Source organism: Salmo trutta, chromosome 16 (genome assembly GCF_901001165.1).
Source record: "Salmo trutta chromosome 16, fSalTru1.1, whole genome shotgun sequence".
NCBI lineage: Eukaryota > Metazoa > Chordata > Actinopteri > Salmoniformes > Salmonidae > Salmo > Salmo trutta.
This window is the reverse complement of record NC_042972.1, coordinates 3,460,812-3,477,153: the sequence shown is the minus strand read 5'-3', so window position 1 is coordinate 3,477,153 and position 16,342 is coordinate 3,460,812. Positions and strand designations below refer to the sequence as shown.

Sequence of the window (16,342 nt, the reverse complement as noted above, 5' to 3'; positions counted from 1 at the left end):
TGCCTTACATCTCTTTTTAATTGATTGTTCACTTATTCCAGCTCTGAAAACGTTGGTAAAGTACATAACGTCATCTAATCAATGAACGTGAAGGAGGCCCCTTAGTTACCTGTACGACAGCAGAGGAGGCCCCTAGTTACCTGTACGACAGCAGAGGAGGCCCCTAGTTACCTGTATCACAGCAGAGGAGGCCCCCTAGTTACCTGTACGACAGCAGAGGCCCCTTAGTTACCTGTACGACAGCAGAGGCCCCCTAGTTACCTGTACGACAGCAGAGGAGGCCCCCTAGTTACCTGTACGACAGCAGAGGAGGCCCCCTAGTTACCTGTACGACAGCAGAGGAGGCCCCCTAGTTACCTGTACGACAGCAGAGTAGGCCCCTTAGTTACCTGTACGACAGCAGAGGAGGCCCCCTAGTTACCTGTACGACAGCAGAGGAGGCCCCCTAGTTACCTGTACGACAGCAGAGGAGGCCCCCTAGTTACCTGTATCACAGCAGAGGAGGCCCCCTAGTTACCTGTACGACAGCAGAGGAGGCCCCCTAGTTACCTGTACGACAGCAGAGGCCCCTTAGTTACCTGTACGACAGCAGAGGAGGCCCCCTAGTTACCTGTACGACAGCAGAGGCCCCTTAGTTACCTGTACGACAGCAGAGGCCCCTTAGTTACCTGTACGACAGCAGAGGCCCCTTAGTTACCTGTACGACAGCAGAGGAGGCCCCCTAGTTACCTGTACGACAGCAGAGGCCCCTTAGTTACCTGTACGACAGCAGAGGCCCCTTAGTTACCTGTACGACAGCAGAGGAGGCCCCTTAGTTACCTCTACGACAGCAGAGGAGGCCCCTTAGTTACCTGTACGACAGCAGAGGAGGCCCCCTAGTTACCTGTATGACAGCAGAGGAGGCACCCTAGTTACCTGTACGACAGCAGAGGAGGCCCCTTAGTTACCTGTACGACAGCAGAGGAGGCCCCCTAGTTACCTGTACGACAGCAGAGGCCCCTAGTTACCTGTACGACAGCAGAGGCCCCTTAGTTACCTGTACGACAGCAGAGGCCCCTTAGTTACCTGTACGACAGCAGAGGAGGCCCCTTAGTTACCTGTACGACAGCAGAGGAGGCCCCCTAGTTACCTGTACGACAGCAGAGGAGGCCCCCTAGTTACCTGTACGACAGCAGAGGAGGCCCCCTAGTTACCTGTACGACAGCAGAGGCCCCTTAGTTACCTGTACGACAGCAGAGGAGGCCCCCTAGTTACCTGTACGACAGCAGAGGAGGCCCCTTAGTTACCTGTACGACAGCAGAGGCGGCCCCTTAGTTACCTGTACGACAGCAGAGGAGGCCCCTTAGTTACCTGTACGACAGCAGAGGAGGCCCCTTAGTTACCTGTACGACAGCAGAGGAGGCCCCTTAGTTACCTGTACGACAGCAGAGGAGGCCCCTTAGTTACCTGTACGACAGCAGAGGCCCCCTAGTTACCTGTATCACAGCAGAGGCCGCGTCCCTTAGTTACAGAGGAGGCCCCGTAGTTACCTGTACGACAGCAGAGGCCCCCTAGTTACCTGTATCACAGCAGAGGCCGCGCCCCTTAGTTACAGAGGAGGCCCCGTAGTTACCTGCATGACAGCAGATTCTAAAAGCTAGCTCATCGCTGTGGGCCAGGCCAGCTAGTAGGGAGACAGACAGAGACAGGGTCTGGTAGGACGAGTCTAGAGACAGGCAGCGAGACAGAGCTGGACTGGACACAACACACTGGAACCTGCAAGGAGGTAAAACAATACATGATATAACTAAACGTAGTAGGCTTATGGCCAATCCTCAAAACGGGCTTTAGTTTTTGAGCTACCCCTTAGCCGAGGCAGAACAAAACACAACCATTTTTTCCCACATCTCTAATGTCTCCCATTTAATACATGGATTGTTGTGGACATTTTTTATTTATTTTTTACTACAAAAATTGATAAATTGATAGATATTGAGACACACCCCCTAAACTCAAAACATGAGTGGAAAGTTTTAAAAGTTGCTCGGCGTACACATCACAGACAAACTGAAATGGTCCACCCACACAGACAGTGTGGTGAAGAAGGCGCAACAGCGGAAAACGCTAGCGAAATTCTATCAAACACATCTCCTGTGGTACAAGCGCAACACGGACCTTGGAACATCGCTACTCTCCCTTCTGGGACGGCTGCAAGGCCCTCTCCCGCCCTCCCTACGGCAAATCAGATCACACCTCCATTCTGCTCCTCCCGTGGTAAGGACAGTTCAACACCGTTCTGACCAAATCGGAATCTATGTTTTGATCACGCGAACTGGGAAAATGATCGGGTCACCTCTGAGAATAGTATAGATGTATACACCGACTCCGTGACAGGGTTCATCAGGAAGTGCACAGAGGATGTTGCTCTCACTGTGACGATTAGAACGCAATTCAGCGGCTCAGACACCACACGTATGTGGGCAGGGACTCCAGACCATCACGGATTATAAAGGGAAAACCAGCCACGTCGTGGACAACCCCGACGCCTCGCTCTCAGACAAGCTAAACCTCTTCTTTGCCTGCTTCAAGGAAAACATTGAGCCGCTGACGTGGGCCCCCAATGCTCACGAGGACTGTGCGCTCTCATTCTCCGTGGTTGATGTGGGTAAGTCATTTAAGCGTGTTAACCCTCGCAAGGCTGCAGGACCAGAACGGCATCCCAAGCCTCATACTCAGAGCATGTGCAGACCAGCATGCTGGATTGTTTACAGACATATTCAATCTCTCCCTATCCCAGTCTGTTGTCCCCACTTGCTTCAAGATGTTCAAGATCATTGTTCCTGTAACCCAAGAAAGCGAAGGTAACTGAACTAAATGACTATCGCCCAGTAGCACTCACTTCTGTCATCATGAAGTGCTTTGAGAGTCTAGTTAAGAATCATATCACTTCCACCTTACCTGACACCCTAGACTCATTACAATTTGCATATCGCCCCAACAGATCCATGGACGACGCAATTGCCATTGCATTACACACTGCCCTATCCCACTTGGGCAAGAGAAATACCTATGTAAGAATGCTGTTCATTGACTACAGCTCAGCCTTAGTACACTCCAAGCTCATCATTAAACTCGGAGCCCTGGGTCTGAACTAGAGGTCAACCGATTAATCGGCATCATAACAATCGGTAATCGGCCTTTTTGGACACTGCTTATGGCTGATTACATTGCAATCCAAAAGAAACTGCGTGACAGGCTGACCACCTGTTACGCGAGTGCAGCGTCAAAAGGACCTTGTGGCTGCAAGGAGCCAAGGTAAGTTGCTAGTAGGATTTATTTTTTTATAAGATAAGTTTAATGCTATCTTAACATAATCACTAGCTAACTACACATGGTTGATGATATTACTAGGTTAACTAGCTTGTCCTGCGTTGCATATAATCAATGTGGTGCCTGTTAATTTATCATCGAATCACAGCCTATTCAACTTCGCCAAACGGGTTATGATTTAACAAAAGCTCATTCGCGAAAAAAGCACAATCGTTGCACAAATGTACCTAACCATCAATACCTTTCTTAAAATCAATACACAGAAGTATATATTTTTAAACCTGCATATTTAGTTAAAAGAAATTAATGTTAGCAGGCAATATTAACTCGGGAAATTGTGTCACTTCTCGTGTTCAGGGAATGTGCAACAGTTTGGCCTCATGGCTCGTTTGTGAACTAATTTGCCAGAATTTTATATAATCATGACGTTTATTCTTTCAGTGAAATACAGAACCGTTCCATATTTTATCGAACGGGTGGCAACCCTAAGTCTAAATATTGTTGTTACATTGCACAACCTTCAATATTTAGACTTAGTGTTGCCACCCGTTCGATACCCCAGAACTACAACCACTACTGTTAGCTGTGTAACCTGGTCATGTCCCAGAACTACAACCACTACTGTTAGCTGTGTAACCTGGTCAGGCCCCAGAACTACAACCACTACTGTTAGCTGTGTAACCTGGTCAGGCCCCAGAACTACAACCACTACTGTTAGCTGTGTAACCTGGTCAGGGAACTACAACCACTACTGTTAGCTGTGTAACCTGGTCAGACCCCAGAACTACAACCACTACTGTTAGCTGTGTAACCTGGTCAGACCCCAGAACTACAACCACTACTGTTAGCTGTGTAACCTGGTCAGGCCCCAGAACTACAACCACTACTGTTAGCTGTGTAACCTGGTCAGGCCCCAGAACTACAACCACTACTGTTAGCTGTGTAACCTGGTCAGACCCCAGAACTACAACCACTACTGTTAGCTGTGTAACCTGGTCAGACCTCAGAACTACAACCACTACTGTTAGCTGTGTAACCTGGTCAGACCCCAGAACTACAACCACTACTGTTAGCTGTGTAACCTGGTCAGACCCCAGAACTACAACCACTACTGTTAGCTGTGTAACCTGGTCAGGACCCCAGAACTACAACCACTACTGTTAGCTGTGTAACCTGGTCAGACCCCAGAACTACAACCACTACTGTTAGCTGTGTAACCTGGTCAGACCCCAGAACTACAAACCACTACTGTTAGCTGTGTAACCTGGTCAGGCTCCAGAACTACAACCACTACTGTTAGCTGTGTAACCTGGTCAGGCCCCAGAACTACAACCACTACTGTTAGCTGTGTAACCTGGTCAGACCCCAGAACTACAACCACTACTGTTAGCTGTGTAACCTGGTCAGGCTCCAGAACTACAACCACTACTGTTAGCTGTGTAACCTGGTCAGACCCCAGAACTACAAACCACTACTGTTAGCTGTGTAACCTGGTCAGGCTCCAGAACTACAACCACTACTGTTAGCTGTGTAACCTGGTCAGACCCCAGAACTACAACCACTACTGTTAGCTGTGTAACCTGGTCAGGCTCCAGAACTACAACCACTACTGTTAGCTGTGTAACCTGGTCAGGCCCCAGAACTACAACCACTACTGTTAGCTGTGTAACCTGGTCAGGCTCCAGAACTACAACCACTACTGTTAGCTGTGTAACCTGGTCAGACCCCAGAACTACAACCACTACTGTTAGCTGTGTAACCTGGTCAGGCTCCAGAACTACAACCACTACTGTTAGCTGTGTAACCTGGTCAGGCTCCAGAACTACAACCACTACTGTTAGCTGTGTAACCTGGTCAGACCCCAGAACTCACCTTGTCCACTTCGATTCAAATGGGTCAAAGATGGGGGCATGTTATAGCTGTACATATACGCTGCTAGAGTGGCTGGCTGTTGTGTTACAGGTTGTTTTCCCTGTAACTTGGTTAACTCTACTATGTGCTTGTGAACAACATGAACAGCTAGTTGGCTTCATCTATTCGAACACAACAGAAGCATGGCAGTGCCACTCCTAGTCCTAGTTATATCAAGAGACGTATTAAAATCATTTTAAAAGACAAAATACTAAATAAACCAGGGCAATTTATATATGTAGGCGATGGTGTCTTAAGTGTAATTATGTTGGCCATATTGGATTCAGAATAAAATGTATTTACACTAAAACAGTTTTCATATTTGTCTGAAGAAAAAAAAAATGCCTCATCTACAAAAATTCCTATTTACAGGTGGTTTTGACGTCCATCCAATGGTATTATGGCAGCCATATTGGATTTGAGGTAAAAATCCAGGGTGGCCCCAAAGACCATCTATGGTGGCCTCCTGATTAAATGACAAGAGTAGTGGTTAAAGATACAGCGTCATTTTGATGTCTGAGCCCATTTGTTTTCCTGAGAGCCCGATTACAAAAGCAACAACATCAACTGTATGTATTGTTGTCAGGCAGGACCATACAGCACTGAATGAGAACACATTTGACTTGGAAAGTTGTCTATTAATCAGCTACCAACATTTTTTTTAAATAGTTTAACATTTCCACCTATTGTATTTATATTTCCTAGATGCATTAAGATATCCTCATGCGGTTTGTTTGTGTAGCTTAGACAACGGACTACTTCTATTCCAATTTGAGCAATATCAGATATTGCAATATTTATTTATTTATTTCACCTTTATTTAACCAGGTAGGCCAGTTGAGAACAAGTTCTCATTTACAACTGCGACCTGGCCAAGATAAAGCAAAGCAGTTCGACACAAACAACACAGAGTCACACATGGGATAAACAAACGTACAGTCATTAATACAATAGAAAAGTCTATATACAGTATGTGCAAATGAAGTAAGATTTGGGAGGTAAGGCAATAAATAGGCCGTAGTGGCGAAATAATTACAATTCAGCAATTAAACACTGGAATGGTAGATGTCCAGAAGATGAATGTGCAAGTAGAGATACTGGGGTGCAAAGGAGCAAAAAAACAAAAAAACAATATGGGGATGAGGTAGTTGGGTGGGCTATTTACAGATGGGCTACAGGTGCAGTGATCTGTGAGCTGCTCTGACAGCTGATGCTTAAAGTTAGAGAGGGAGATATAAGACTCCAGCTTCAGTGATTTTTGCAGTTCGTTCCAGTCATTGGCAGCAGAGAACTGGAAGGAAAGGCGGCCAAAGGAGGAATTGGCTTTGGGGATGACCAGTGAAATATACCTGCTGGAGCGCATGCTACTGGTGGGTGTTGCTATGGTGACCAGTGAGCTGAGATAAGGTGGGGCTTTACCTAGCAGAGACTTATAGACAGTGGGTCTGGCGACAAATATGTAGCGAGGACCAGCCAACGAGAACATACAGGTCGCAGTGGTGGGTAGTATATGGGGCTTTGGTGACAAAACAGATGGCACTGTGATAGACTGCATCCAATTTGCTGAGTAGAGTGTTGGAGGCTATTTTGTAAATGACATCGCCGAAGTCAAGGATCAGTAGGATAGTCACTTTTACGAGTTTTAAGTTTGTGGCCCACCCCTCATCCAGCCAGGCATTATTCTGCATTTTGAGTTTAGGGGGGTGTCACAATATCTATACATTTAACCACTTTTTTAGATTTTTAAAATATATATTTTTTTAACCAATTTCATGGTATCCAATTGCTAGTTACAGGCTTGTCTCATCGCTGCAACTCCCGTACTGACTCGGGAGAGAAGAAGGTCGAGAGCCGTGCGTCCTCCGAAACACAACCCCAACCAAGCCGCGCTGCTTCTTGATACACTGCTCGCTTAACCCCGGAAACCAGCCGCACCAATGTGTCGGAGGAAACACCGTACACCTGGCGACCGTGTCAGCGTGCATTGCGCCCGGCTCGCCACAGGAGTCGTTGGCGCGCGATGGGACAAGTACATCCATGCCGGCCGGCCAAACCCTCCCCTAACCCGGACGACGCTGGGCCAATTGTGCGCCACCCCATGGGTCTCCGCTCGCGGCCGGCTGTGACAGAGCCTGACGTGACTAGACAATACACAGGAATCTGCAGCCAGGAGACATCACATATCAGATCAGGGTAGGAAACTCCCATTCACTTAATTCACTCTGTCTCATACCATATAATAAAACTCACGGACCTGGAAGCATTTCAATGATTTGAAGATTGAACAGTCATTTGGACAATAGATCAAAGCTCTCAAAACTAAAAGAGCGGTTTTACTTGTTACATAAGAAGATTAAAGAGCATTAAAGAGAACACATCCCAAATGGAACCCTATTCCCTGCATAGTGCACTACTTTTGACCAGGGTTCCCTATATAGTGCACTACTTTTGACCAGAGTTCCCTATATAGTGCACTACTTTTGACCAGAGTTCCCTATATAGTGCACTACTTTTGACCAGAGTTCCCTATATAGTGCACTACTTTGAACCAGGGCTCTGGTCCAAAGTAGTGCCCTATAAAGGAGATAGGGTGCCATTTGGGAGGCATCTAAGGGCTTGCCTGGGCAACTGCCTCTCCTGTGCTCTCTCCAGCAGCATGTTGAGAGTCGTCAGACTGCTGGGCACCAGGGCCTCCCTCTGAACAGCGCTGGTGGAGAAGGAGGGGTCTGACAGCTGAAGCAGCTTCCTGAAGAGAGGGTGGAGGCCCGCACCCTCTCTGGTGCCATCTACTGGGATCTCAGAGGTTCTGGAAGTCCCAGGCTGGATGGAGGTGTCAGGCAGCAGGGGGGCCAGGCCTGAGGCCAGGATGGGCCTGTTGGTCAATAAAATAATTCATTTAGCCAGGATAGTCCACTCAGTAACACTGGACACGGTTTTCCAGGGAGTCCTGGGATCCATAGAATCAATAAAACAAAACGTTATAATACATAGTCACGTCTATCACAGATTAGAGACTGCCCTTAAAGGACATGGATACGTCTACCTCAGATTAGAGACTGCCCTTAAAGGACATGAATATGTCTAACTCAGATTAGAGACTGGGAGGCAAACATTCAGTGTATTTGATTGCATGTCAACAGTGATGGCAGCTGACGGTTCAGCCTTGTGGCCTTTCTCAAGACCGATACAATGAAATGAAATGTTTCAAACACGCAAAAAAGATCAAGCCCTTAACCTGCACGTGTAACGTATGTATTATAGCATGTTGCACACATTCAGCCTGCTGACCGTAGCTTATCGGTTGTTCAGCCTGCTGACTGTAGCTTATCTGTTGTTCAGCCTGCTGACTGTAGCTTATCTGTTGTTCAGCCTGCTGACCGTAGCTTATCTGTTGTTCAGCCTGCTGACCGTAGCTTATCTGTTGTTCAGCCTGCCGACCGTAGCTTATCTGTTGTTCAGCCTGCTGACTGTAGCTTATCTGTTGTTCAGCCTGCTGACCGTAGCTTATCTGTTGTTCAGCCTGCTGACCGTAGCTTATCTGTTGTTCAGCCTGCTGACCGTAGCTTATCTGTTGTTCAGCCTGCTGACCGTAGCTTATCTGTTGTTCAGCCTGCTGACCGTAGCTCAATACACTGCTTATCTGTTGTTCAGCCTGCCGACCGTAGCTTATCTGTTGTTCAGCCTGCCGACCGTAGCTCAATACACTGCTTATCTGTTGTTCAGCCTGCCGACCGTAGCTTATCTGTTGTTCAGCCTGCTGACTGTAGCTTATCTGTTGTTCAGCCTGCCGACCGTAGCTTATCTGTTGTTCAGCCTGCCGACCGTAGCTTATCTGTTGTTCAGCCTGCCGACCGTAGCTTATCTGTTGGTCACCCTGCCGACCGTAGCTTATCTGTTGTTCAGCCTGCTGACCGTAGCTTAATACACTGCTTATCTGTTGTTCAGCCTGCCGACCGTAGCTCAATACACTGCTTATCTGTTGTTCAGCCTGCCGACCGTAGCTTATCTGTTGTTCAGCCTGCTGACCGTAGCTTATCTGTTGTTCAGCCTTCCGACCGTAGCTTATCTGTTGTTCATTTACATTTTAGTCATTTAGCAGACGCTCTTATCCAGAGCGACTTACAGTAGTGAATGCATACATTTCATACATTTAAAAATCTTTTTTTCCCCCGTACTGGCCCCCTGTGGGAATCGAACCCACAACCCTGGCGTTGCAAACACCATGCTGGCGTTGCAAACACCATGCTCTAACAACTGAGCCACAGGGAAGGCTACTGACCGTAGCTTAATACACTGCTTATCTGTTGTTGTGTTTTTAAAAAAGTGGCGTCTTGAATTTCCTCATTCGGGACATTAAAGTTTTCAAATCATACATACCTGTGTCTAGTGTTACCCTGTGGAGGGCTCCCCTCTGCTCCAGACGTCAGAGCCAGCAGGGTGTTCACTACCTCAGAGCTCTGGGCCACAGTATGATGCAGGGCCTTCAGGGCAGCCAGGGCAAACTCCTCCTGACTCCCGAGGGAATCCTCCACGCTGGAGGCCAGGCTTCCGTCTGACGACCCAGACAGAGAGCTCCCTCTCAGGCTCCTCTTACCAGACCCCGTCCCCGAGCCGTCCAGGGCGATAGCCTCCAGACTTTGGCAGAACAGGCCGATGTGGTAGTCGAGGAGGGGGAGGAGGTGGACGGCACCAGGACAGGACCTGGTAGTGTTTTTCAGGGCAGAGGCAGAGGTGTTCGGGTTGGGCAGGTCCTCAGGAGGCAAGGCAGCGTGGTGGCTGGGTAGGGCCATCATGTTGAGGCCAGACAGAGCCAGATTCTGGTAGTGTCTGAAGCGGGGCTTGTTGTGGTGGGGAACGAGCCTGGGTTCTGTTGAGGAGGAACTGGAGCCAACTGAAGACCCTCTGTAAGGGTGGACACAGTGTTAATAAATGACTCAATGTAAATGACTGCATCGAATCAAAAACACAGTGAAATAAAAACAGCGTAATGAGGATGGGGGGGGGGGGTCTTACGGGCTGAGGCAGGTGTTGGTCAGGAGACCAGGAAGTGCGTCAGGGCTGATGCAGAGCAGGTGACCCAGACCCAGACTGCTGGGGTTTAAAGGATGCTGTAACAGCAGACTTAACAGCACTGAGCCTACACAGAGAACCAGACAACAGTTAACATGGTGTTCCCACCAACACAGAGAACCAGACAACAGTTAACATGGTGTTCCCACCAACACAGAGAACCAGACAACAGCTAACATGGTGTTCCCACCAACACAGAGAACCAGACACCAGTTAACATTAAAGGTTGACAGATTATGATTTTTCAACGCCGATACCGTTACAGATTATTGGAGGACCAAAAAAAAACGGTACCGATTAAATCAGACGATTTTTATATATATATATGAAATAATGACAATTATAACAATACTGAATAAACGAACACTTTTATTTTAACTTAATATAATACATAAATAACATCTATTTAGTCTCAAATAAATAATGAAACATGTTCAAATTGGTTTAAATAATGCAAAAACACAGTGTTGGAGAAGAAAGTAAAAGTGCAATATGTGCCATGTAAACAAGCTAACGTTTAAGTTCCTTGCTCAGAACATGAGAACATATGAAAGCTGGTGGTTCCTTTTAACAAGAGTCTTCAATATTCCCAGGTAAGAAGTTTTAGGTTGTAGTTATTATAGGAATTACAGGACTATTTCTCTCTATACCATTTGTATTTCATATACCTTTGACTATTGGATGTTCCAATAGGTACTTTAGTATTGCCAGTCTAATCTCGGGAGTTGATAGGCTTGAAGTCATAAACAGCGCTGTGCTTCAAGCATTGCTAAGAGCTGCTGGCAAACGCAGTGCTGTTTGAATGAATGCTTACGAGCCTGCTGCTGCCTGCCACCGCTCAGTCAGACTGCTCTATCAAATATCAAAACATAAACTTAATTATAATAAACACACTGAAATACAAGCCTTAGGTCATTAATATGGTAAAATCCGGAAACTATAATTTTGAAAACAAAACGTTTATTCTTTCACTGAAATACGGAACCGCTCCGTATTTTATCTAACGGGTGGCATCTCTAAGTCTAAATATTGTTGTTACATTGCACAACCTTCAATGTTATGTCATAATTATGTAAAATTAATAATTAACATGGTGTTCCCACCAACACAGAGCACCAGACACCAGTTAACATGGTGCCCCCAACCAATGACGCAGCGCCCCCCACCAATGACGCAGCGCCCCCCCACCAATGACGCAGCGCCCCCCCACCAATGACGCAGCACCCCCCCACCAATGATGCAGCCCCCCCCCCACCAATGACGCAGACACACCCCCCACCCCCACCAATGATGCAGCCCCCCCCCCCCTCACCAATGACAGGTGGGACCATTCTAGCCACAATATGTAACTCTTTGTGCAACGTGACAAAATGAACACAGAAAATGTTAGTTATAGATCTGTCATTCTCATTGAAAGCAAGTCTAAGAAGCGGTAGATCTATTGTATTTCCTCTATTTCTATGCTTAGATTTCTAAGTTTAGTTTTTGCGTCTTTTACTTTTCGGTTTTATACACCAGCTTCAAACAGCTGTAAATATAATATTTTTGGTTATGGAAAATATATTTCACAGTGTTTTAGATGGTACAATGATTCTCTATGTGGACACCCCTTCAAATGAGTTGATACGGCTATTTCAGCCACACCCGTTGCTGACGGGTGTATAAAATTGAGCACACCGCCATGCAATCTCCATAGACAAACATTGGCAGTAGAATGGCCCGTACTGAAGAGCTCAGTGACTTTCAACGTGGGACCGTCAGGATGCCAACTTTCCAACAGGTCAGTTTGTCAAATTTCTGCCGTTAGAGCTACCCCAGTCAACTGTATGTGCTGTTATTGCCTAGTGGAAACGTCTAGGATGACTTCAGGTCATTTAGTGCATTTGGGAAAGTATTCAGACCTTGACGTTACGTTACAGCCTCATTATAAATTGAATTAAAATACAACAAAAAAATCCTCAGCAATCTACACACAATACCCCATAATGACAAAGTGAAAACATGTTTTTAGAAACCTTATTTACATAAGTATTCAGACCCTTTGCTATGAGACATGAAATTGAGCTCGGGTGCATCCTGTTTCCATTGATCATCCTTGAGATGTTTCTACAACTTGATTGGAGTCCACCTGTGGTAAATTCAATTGATTGGACATGATTTGGAAAGGCACACACCTGTCTACACTACCCTCTCAAAAGTTTGGGGGTCACTTAGAAATGTCCATGTGTTTGAAAGAAAAGCAAGTTTTTTTTGTCCATTTAAATAGCATCAAATTGATCAGAAATACAGTGTAGACTTTGTTAATGTTGTAAATGACTATTGTAGCTGGAAACAGCTGATTTTTTATGGAATATCTACATAGGCGTACAGAGGCCCATTATCAGCAACCATCACTCCTGTGTTCCAATGGCACGTTGTGTTAGATAATCCAAGTTTATCATTTTAAAAGGCTAATTGATCATTAGAAAACCCTTTTGCAATTATGTTAGCGCAGCTGAAAACTGTTGTTCTGATTAAAGAAGCAATAAAACTGCCCTTCTTTAGACTAGTTGAGTATCTGGAGCATCAGCATTTGTGTGTTCGATTACAGGCTGAAAATGGCCAGAAACAAAGACCTTTCTTCTGAAACTCGTCAGTCTATTCTTGTTCTGAGAAATGAAGGCTATTCCATGTGAGAAATTGCCAAGAAACTGAAGATCTCGTACAACGCTGTGTACTACTCCCTTCACAGAACAGCACAAACTGGCTCTAACCAGAATAGAAAGAGGAGTGGGAGGCCCCAGTGCACAACTGAGCAAGAGGTCAAGTACATTAGAGTGTCTAGTTTGAGAAACAGACGCCTCAAGTCCTCAACTGGCAGCTTCAGTAAATCATACCCGCAAAACACCAGTCTCAACGTCAACAGTGAAGAGGCGACTCTGGGATGCTGGCCTTCTAGGCAGAGTTGCAAAGAAAAAGCCATATCTCAAACTGGCCAATAAAAAGAAAAGATTAAGATGGGCAAAAAAACACACTGGACAGAGGAACTCTGCCTAGAAGGCCAGCATCTAGGCAGATGAAGCATGGTGGTGGCAGCATCATGCTGTGGGGATGTTTTTCAGCAGCAGGGACTGGGAGACTAGTCAGGATCAAGGCAAAGATGAACAGAGCAAAGTACAGAGAGATCCTTGATGAAAACCTGCTCCAGAGGACTCAGGACCTCAGACTGGGACGAAGGTTCATCTTCCAACAGGACAATGACCCTAAGCACACAGCCAAGACAACGCAGGAGTGGCTTCAGGACAAGTCTCTGAATGTCCTTGAGTGACCCAGCCAGAGCCCGGACTTGAACCCGATCTAACATCTCTGGAGAGACCTGGAAATAGCTGTTCAGCGACATTCCCCATCCAACCTGACAAAGCTTGAGAGGATCTGCAGAGAAGAATGGGAGAAACTCCCAAAATACACGTCTGTCAAGCTTGTAGAAGACTCAAGGCTGTAATTGCTGCCAAAGGTACTTCAACAAAGTACTGAGTAAAGGGTCTGAATACTTATGTAAATGTTATAATTTTTTATTTTTAATAGATTTGCAAAAATTCCATTCCATAACACTTTACCCAATGTGTTCCCTCAGGCCACCACTCCACTATCACATATCTACAGTACAACATCCATGTGTACGTGTGTGTAGAGTGCGTGTCTTATCGTGTGTGTGTGTGTGTGTGTGCCTGTCCTGTTCTGAGACAATTGTAATTTTCCTAAGTCTCTCTTTGTGGCACCTGACCACACGACTGAACAGTAGTCCAGGTGAGATAAAACTAGGACCTGTAGGACCTGCCTTGTTGATAGTGTTGTTAAGAAGGTAGAAACTAGGGCCTGTAGGACCTGCCTTGTTGATAGTGTTGTTAAGAAGGCAGAGCAGCGCTTTATTATGGACAGACTTCTCCCCATCTTAGCTACTGTTGTATCAATATGTTTTGACCATGACAGTTTACAATCCAGGGTTACTCCAAGCAGTTTAGTCTCAATTTGCTCAATTTCCACATTATTTATTACAATATTTAGTTGAGGTTTATGGTTTAGTGAATGCTTTGTCCCAAATACAATTCTTTTAGTTTTATAAATATTTAGGACGAACTTATTTGGTGCCACCCATTCTGAAACTAACTGCAGCTCTTTGTTAAGTGTTGCAGTCATTTCAACTATATACAGGGGAGAGATTGAGGGTTAGGTAACTAGTACAACTATATACAGGGTAGAGATTGAGGGTTGGGTAACTAGTAACTCACCTTGATGATGAGAGGGTTGAAATGTGTTAAACGGGTCTGAGTGAGTCACTTCCTGTCTGCCGCTGGACTGTTGTTTTCCATCTGAACACAAAAACATGCCCAGTCAGAACGGGCCTAACTAACATTCCCCCTGGCCCAGTCATAACGGGCCTAAATAACATTCCCCCTGGCCCAGTCAGAACGGGCCTAACTAACATTCCCCCTGGCCCAGTCAGAACGGGCCTAACTAACATTCACACTGGCCCAGTCAGAACGGGCCTAACTAACATTCCCCCTGGCCCAGTCAGAACGGGCCTAACTAACATTCACTCTGGCCCAGTCAGAACGGGCCTAACTATCATTCACACTGGCCCAGTCAGAACGGGCCTAACTAACATTCACACTGGCCCAGTCAGAACGGGCCTAACTAACATTCCCCCTGGCCCAGTCAGAACGGGCCTAACTAACATTCCCCCTGGCCCAGTCAGAACGGGCCTAACTAACATTCACTCTGGCCCAGTCAGAACGGGCCTAACTAACATTCACTCTGGCCCAGTCAGAACGGGCCTAACTATCATTCACACTGGCCCAGTCAGAACGGGCCTAACTAACATTCACACTGGCCCAGTCATAACGGGCCTAACTAACATTCCCCCTGGCCCAGTCAGAACGGGCCTAACTAACATTCACTCTGGCCCAGTCAGAACGGGCCTAACTAACATTCCCCCTGGCCCAGTCAGAACGGGCCTAACTAAACATTCACACTGGCCCAGTCAGAACGGGTCTTAACTAACATTCACTCTGGCCCAGTCAGAACGGGCCTAACTATCATTCACACTGGCCCAGTCAGAACGGGCCTAACTAACATTCACACTGGCCCAGTCAGAACGGGCCTAACTAACATTCCCCCTGGCCCAGTCAGAACGGGCCTAACTAACATTCCCCCTGGCCCAGTCAGAACGGGCCTAACTAACATTCACTCTGGCCCAGTCAGAACGGGCCTAACTAACATTCCCCCTGGCCCAGTCAGAACGGGCCTAACTAAACATTCACACTGGCCCAGTCAGAACGGGCCTAACTAACATTCACTCTGGCCCAGTCAGAACGGGCCTAACTAACATTCACACTGGCCCAGTCAGAACGGGCCTAACTAACATTCACACTGGCCCAGTCAGAACGGGCCTAACTAACATTCCCCCTGGCCCAGTCAGAACGGGCCTAACTATCATTCACACTGGCCCAGTCAGAACGGGCCTAACTAACATTCACACTGGCCCAGTCAGAACGGGCCTAACTAACATTCCCCCTGGCCCAGTCATAACGGGCCTAACTAACATTCCCCCTGGCCCAGTCAGAACGGGCCTAACTAACATTCACTCTGGCCCAGTCAGAACGGGCCTAACTAACATTCACTCTGGCCCAGTCAGAACGGGCCTAACTATCATTCACACTGGCCCAGTCAGAACGGGCCTAACTAACATTCACACTGGCCCAGTCATAACGGGCCTAACTAACATTCCCCCTGGCCCAGTCAGAACGGGCCTAACTAACATTCCCCCTGGCCCAGTCAGAACGGGCCTAACTAAACATTCACACTGGCCCAGTCAGAACGGGTCTTAACTAACATTCACTCTGGCCCAGTCAGAACGGGCCTAACTATCATTCACACTGGCCCAGTCAGAACGGGCCTAACTAACATTCACACTGGCCCAGTCAGAACGGGCCTAACTAACATTCCCCCTGGCCCAGTCAGAACGGGCCTAACTAACATTCCCCCTGGCCCAGTCAGAACGGGCCTAACTATC

General features: G+C 46.9%; 1 protein-coding gene and 1 long non-coding RNA gene across 2 annotated transcripts in view; both read right to left on the bottom strand.

The window, feature by feature from the left end:
- Nucleotides 1-16,342, bottom strand: part of atrip (ATR interacting protein) — a 37,063-nt gene that overhangs the window by 11,237 nt on the left and 9,484 nt on the right. Inside the window, exons 6-10 of the mRNA XM_029692801.1 lie at nt 14,559-14,639; nt 10,234-10,357; nt 9,598-10,122; nt 7,841-8,092; nt 1,613-1,755 (exon numbers count right to left, since the gene is read on the bottom strand). Coding sequence (XP_029548661.1) covers nt 1,613-1,755; nt 7,841-8,092; nt 9,598-10,122; nt 10,234-10,357; nt 14,559-14,639 — 1,125 coding nt within the window. The remainder of the gene's footprint in view (nt 1-1,612; nt 1,756-7,840; nt 8,093-9,597; nt 10,123-10,233; nt 10,358-14,558; nt 14,640-16,342) is intronic.
- Nucleotides 21-1,607, bottom strand: LOC115149963 (uncharacterized). The gene is made up of 2 exons (XR_003867008.1): nt 1,530-1,607; nt 21-1,475 (listed from the first exon to the last, which is right to left on the bottom strand). It is a non-coding gene; the product is annotated as an uncharacterized LOC115149963 (long non-coding RNA).